The following is a 6,344-nucleotide window of genomic DNA, read 5'->3' on the forward strand; positions in this document are numbered from 1 at the left end:
CAAGTTAAACAATATCATTATTATTTTTTCTTGAGTTTTTCATCACATGTATTGTATTTAGATAGGCAGGAAGTTACGAGAAATTCTGTTCATAGTACTGATATGATGAAGTCTCTAACTATGTTTACAAAAATAATCATAACAAAACACAAACGAAAGCTTTTTTATTAATGCGTTAAAACCGAACGTATGGGTAATGGTTTTGCAAAAAAAAAACATATTACGTTCTTACTATGACCTATAGAGTACCAACACGTTTTTGAACTACAAATGCACTGATAAGACCCATTATTGTATACGCAACTGCATTTCTTTTACTACAACTACAAACAAGCGTATGTTCAATACTAATGACGTTCAGAACATGTTTGAGTACTATGGAAATGTTCGTTTCTTTGATTTTAAGGTTTCATTAAAGTCGCAAACAATTGCGATTTATTTACAAAAACAAAATGTTTATAATAAAACTATAATCAATCATTAACGATTGTAATTGCAAAAAGGTTGAAAGGCAGGCAGGCAGTCAGGCAAATTAAATTTGGGCCATGGTCAAATACTCAAGTCCATTTCTTACAAATCCAAATGATTTGCTGCAACAAAAATCCATGAAGGTGACATCGGTTCCTCATATCATCCAAGGGGGGCTTCTGCTTAGAAAATGCTCTACGAATAACGCACACGTCGATTTCGACGCCTTTTGCTGTTGCAGATTTTCTCACAATCCTCTAGCGAAGAGAATAACTTCTTATCGGGACTGCAGCCCATGTAACGGCAATGTTGGGTCTCAGCATCATAGTAAATACCTAATGTGGAGGAGACACATAGGCCAGTGATGGTTGGCTTGCGATCGCATATATCAACTGTGGGACCTAGAAGGAAAATATTTAAGGTTGTATTAAATCAATTATAAGAAACTTCGCATAGTGGAATATAATAAAAAAACAAGTAAAAAGGCGTTAATTTCGGCCGGGCCGAACTTTGGAAACCCACCACCTCGGTTATATATTTAAACCATGTCTCGTCAAAATTAAGTGAAAATGCATACCTTATGCCCTATAGCAGCTATATGAAAATATATTCCGATTTGGACCAAATACTAATAAGTACAAGTTATTATTCAATTGTGTAAATGCGCCTTTTATGGACCCAAAACCTTAAATCGAGAGATCGGTCTATATTACAGCTATACTTAAATCTTGATCGATCTAGGCCAAATTACAGAAATATGTCGAGGGGCTTAACTTAACTCACTGTCCCGAATTTCGGCGACTTCGGATAATAAATGTGCCTTTTATGGGCTCACAATCTAAAATCGAGAGATCGGTCTATATGACAGCTACATCCAAATCTGGACCTATCTGGGCCAAGTTGAAGAATTATGTCGAAGGGCCTAACACAACTCACTGTCCCAAATTTCGGCGACATCGGACAATAAATGAGCCTTTATGGGCCCAAGACCTTAAATCGAGAGATCAGTCTATATGGCAGCTATATCTAAATCTGGACCGATCTGGGCCAACTTGAATAGGGATGCCGAAGGGCCTAAACTGTCCCAAATTTCAGCGAGATCGGATAATACATGTGGCTTTTATGGGCGCAAGACCCTAAATCGGGGGATCGGTCTATATGGCAGCTATGCCCAAATCTGGACCGATCTAGGCCAAATTGAAGAAGGACGTCGAAGGGTCTAACATAACTCACTGTCCCAAATTTCAGCAAAATCGGATAATAAATGTGGATTTTATGGACCTAAGATCCTAAATCGGCGGATCGGTCTATGTGGGGGCTATATCAAGATATAGTCTGATATAGCCCATCTTTAAACTTAACCTGCTTATGGACAAAAAAAGAATCTGAGCAAAGTTTCAGCTCAATATCTCTATTTTTAAAGACTGTATCAGACGGATGGCTAGATTGTTTTAGATTTTTACGCTGATCAAGAATATAAAGGGTGATTTTTTTGAGGTTAGGATTTTCATGCATTAGTATTTGACAGATCACGTGGGATTTCAGACATGGTGTCAAAGAGAAAGATGCTCAGTATGCTTTGACATTTCATCATGAATAGACTTACTAACGAGCAACGCTTGCAAATCATTGAATTTTATTACCAAAATCAGTGTTCGGTTCGAAATGTGTTCATTCACCGTAACGTTGCGTCCAACAGCATCTTTGAAAAAATACGGTCCAATGATTCCACCAGCGTACAAACCACACCAAACAGTGCATTTTTCGGGATGCATGGGCAGTTCTTGAACGGCTTCTGGTTGCTCTTCACTCCAAATGCGGCAATTTTGCTTATTTACGTAGCCATTCAACCAGAAATGAGCCTCATCGCTGAACGGTGAATGAACACATTTCGAACCGAACACTGATTTTGGTAATAAAATTCAATGATTTGCAAGCGTTGCTCGTTAGTAAGTCTATTCATGATGAAATGTCAAAGCATACTGAGCATCTTTCTCTTTGACACCATGTCTGAAATCCCACGTGATCTGTCAAATACTAATGCATGAAAATCCTAACCTCAAAAAAATCACCCTTTATATACTTTATAGGGTCGGAAATGGGTATTTCGATGTGTTGCAAACGGACTGACAAAATTAATGTATCCCCATCTTTCAGTGGTGGGTATAACAAGTAAGAGCGTGCTAAGACTTATATACCCTCCACCACGGATCGCATTTGTTGAGTTCTTTGCACGGTACCTCTTTTTAGGCAAACAAAGAATAATGGATAAGAATTGTTGAGCTATTGGAGATATATCAAGTTATAGTCAGATTCGGACCATAAGTGAATTTAATGTTGATGACCATCGTAGAAGTCATAATATTTTAGTCTATTCGGATAAGAATTACGCCTTGTAGCGGCTCAAGAAGCATAATCGGGAGATCGGTTTATATGGGAGCTATATCAGACTATGGATCGATTCAGACCATATTGGACACGTATGTTGAAGGTAATTGGAGAAACCGTTGTACAAAATTTGAGAATTGCGCCCTCTAGAGCCTCAAGAAGGCAAGATCCCAGATCGGTTTATATGGCAGCTATACCAGGTCATGTACCGATTTGCGCCATACTAAGCACAGTTCTTCGAAGTCATGACAAAAAACCTCATGTAAAATTTCAGACGGATGAGAACTGCGCCATCTAGTGGCTCGAGAAGTCAGGATCCAAGATCGGTTTATTGTCGAGTTCTTTTCCCGGTATCTCTTTTTAGGCAAACAAAGTAAAGGAAAGAATAAAATAAAAGAATTGCTATGCTATGGTTCGAATCGGACCATAATGGAATGAATGTTGGAGACCACAGTAGAAGTCATTGTATAAAATTTCAGCCAAATCCAATAGAGATTAAGCCCTGTAGGGGCTCAAAAAGTAAAATAGGGAGATCGTTTTATAGGGGTGCTGTATTAGGGTATAGACCGATTCAGACCATATTTGACACGTATGTTGAAGGTCATGGGAGAAGCCGTTGTACAAAATTTCACCAAAATCAGATAATAACTGCCCCCATAGAGGTCCAAGAAGTCAAGATCCAAGATCGGTTTATATGACAGCTATATCAGGTTATGAACCGATTTGAACCATACTTAACACAGTTGTTAGAAGTGATACCAATTCACCACGTGCAAAATTTCAGTCAAACCGAAGAGAATTGCGCCCTCTAGAGGCTCAAAAAGTCAAGACCCAAGATCGGTTTACATGGCAGCTATATCAAAACATGGACCGATATGGTCCATTTACAATTTCAACCGACCTGCACTAATAAAAAGTATTTGTGCAAAATTTCCTCCTTCGAAGGTTAGCGTGCTTTCGACAGACATACGGACGGACGGAAATGGCTAGATCATGACGATCAAGAGTATATATACTTTATGGGGTCTCAGACGCATATTTCGAGGTGTTACAAACAGAATGATGAAATTAGTATACCACCATCCTATGGTGGAGGGTATAAAAACTAGAAAAAAATATGGTTCAGATCGGCTGTCATATACATATACCGATCTCCCGATTTAAGTTCGTAGGCCCATGAAAGGTGCATTTTTTAACCAATGAGTTATGTTAGACCCTTTCATAGCCTTCTTGAATATGATGAAAATCGGAATATATTTAGATACAGCTGCTATGGGTTCATCAATGATGCATTTTGCATCATATTATGACGAAAGGTGGTAAAAATATATATCCAAAGCGTTGGGTATCCAAAGTTTAAAATTTGTAACTACTCGATATATTTGTTTTAGACGCCATGAAGTATATATATTCTTGATCGTCATGACATTTTATGTCGCTCTAGTCATGTCCGTCTGTCTGTCTGTTCGTCTGTCGAAAGCACGCTAACTTTCAAAGGAGCAAAGCTAGCCGCTTGAAATTTTGCACAAATACTTTTCATTAGTGTAGGTCGGTTGGGATTGTAAATGGGCCAAATCGGTCCATGTTTTGATATAGCTGTCAAATAAACCAATTTTGCGCCTTGACTTCTTGAGCCTCTAGAGGGCGCAATTCTCGTCCGATTTGACTGAAATTTGCCATATGATGTTTAGTTATAACTTTCATCAACTGTGCTTAGTACGTCGCAAATCGGTACATAATCTGCCATATAAACGGATAGCTGCCATATAAACGGATCTTGGATCTTGACTTCTTGGGCCGCTAGAGGGTGCAATTTTCATTCGATTCGGCTGAAATTTAGTACAACGTCTTCTCTCATAACCTTCAATATACGTGTCCAATATGGTCTGAATCGATCTATAGCTTGATACAACTCCCATATAAACTGATCTCACGATTTTGCTTCTTGAGCCCCTACAAGGCACAATTCTTATCCGAATGGACTGAAATATTACACAATGACTTCTACTATGTTCAGCATTCATTTATGGTCCGAATCGGACTTTGATTTGATGTAGCTCCAATAGCATTACAGTTCTTATTCAGTATTCTTTGTTTGCCTAAAAAGAGATACCGCAAAAGAACTCGACAAATGCTATCCATGGTGGAGGGTATAAAAGATTCGGCCCGGCCGAACTTGGCACGCTTTGACTTGTTTTTACTGAAATCAATGCTTTCATTTCTAAGGCTACCAATAGGTATAAATTTATTTAGAATTTTCTTATTTTAATTTTTTGAGTAAGGGGGTAAATTTTTGTGGAATTGTCCCTCTCAAATGGCATATTTTTTACAAATTTTTTCGATGCTATCCCACTGTGCCGGCTAAATTTTAAGTTGAACTCAACTCAGTAATATAACTAGGAAATCATTTAACTTGTCGTAAGAAAAAGAACCTTCCATAATTTAATTATGATTAAGTCAGGATCCACTTTTTCCTTTTTTGATATCCTACTGCCCGTAGGATACTCTAAGCATTTTGAAAAATTTTAATTAAAAATTAACTTTTCTTATAAATCAATGACTAATTACATAGCAATTTTTTACCACTATACCTAACCACCGAAAATCTTCTACGTTGCTTTTGAGCAGTGTCAGGACATAAAAATTTTCAACTTGAAGCACATGAACTCGATATGAAATCTCGTCTCAACGTTCTGTTAAACTTACGTGATCTTGCTTCAGTCCATGTGATCAAGGCAAACAGGATGCATAACACTGTGAGAAAATGCATTTCGTTATTTTCTCTTTTTGTTTGTAGACAACTAAAATACTGATAAACTATTTTTCCAGCTGTTGGAGTTTTTTCTTTTTGAGAAGAATCTCTCTTTGGGTATTTATCACTTGGTTTTTGGTTTATATTCAGGTTTTGTATATTAAAACAATGTCCGATTTGCGTAGATATCTGAAGTGAAAATTGTATCCCATTTGTTTGTGAAGACGCGTCTTTAGGTTTTTTTACAAAATTCAGATTTTTTTTTCAATTCGCTATTGTTCGAGGCGAACTTTATTTGAATGATGTCGCGATTGCACTCGTAATGCCATGATTTAACGAAAGTAGTCAATACTTATTTTTCTTGGTCAACGTTTTCCAACGCTTTTCTCTTCGTGAAATCAGAACAAAAAAAAAGGAGAGCTTTTCTGTTTTTTTCTTTTTTCAATTTTTTTTTGCTATGGCCTGTGACTTTATAATGGACGCACACAGATTCTTTGTTGTTTGGTTTGTTTCTTATTTTGCCAGTGATTGGTTGCGTGGTCATGTGAATATTCGAGCTGATCCAAGCTGAGCTTTGTATTCTTGGACGAGATGATAAGAAAAGATTTTTGTTTTGGTACATTGAGAAAGAACTGATATGTTTCAACGCCAACAACACGAAAAAAAAACTCAAAATAATATGTAAATAAATTTGTTTTATTTCTTTTTCTGTACAAAGTTGTAAAAAAACAAAACA

General features: G+C 37.2%; 1 protein-coding gene across 1 annotated transcript; it reads right to left on the reverse strand.

Annotated features, from left to right (window-relative positions):
* Positions 1-407: 407 nt before the first annotated feature.
* LOC106089499 (uncharacterized) lies at positions 408-5,948 on the reverse strand. The gene is made up of 2 exons (XM_013255339.2): positions 5,563-5,948; positions 408-869 (listed from the first exon to the last, which is right to left on the reverse strand). The coding sequence occupies exons 1-2, from the start codon at positions 5,624-5,626 to the stop codon at positions 664-666; spliced, it is 270 nt and encodes an 89-aa protein (XP_013110793.1). The 5' UTR covers positions 5,627-5,948; the 3' UTR covers positions 408-663.
* Positions 5,949-6,344: the final 396 nt, after the last annotated feature.

This window comes from Stomoxys calcitrans, chromosome 3 (assembly GCF_963082655.1).
Source record: "Stomoxys calcitrans chromosome 3, idStoCalc2.1, whole genome shotgun sequence".
Lineage (NCBI taxonomy): Eukaryota > Metazoa > Arthropoda > Insecta > Diptera > Muscidae > Stomoxys > Stomoxys calcitrans.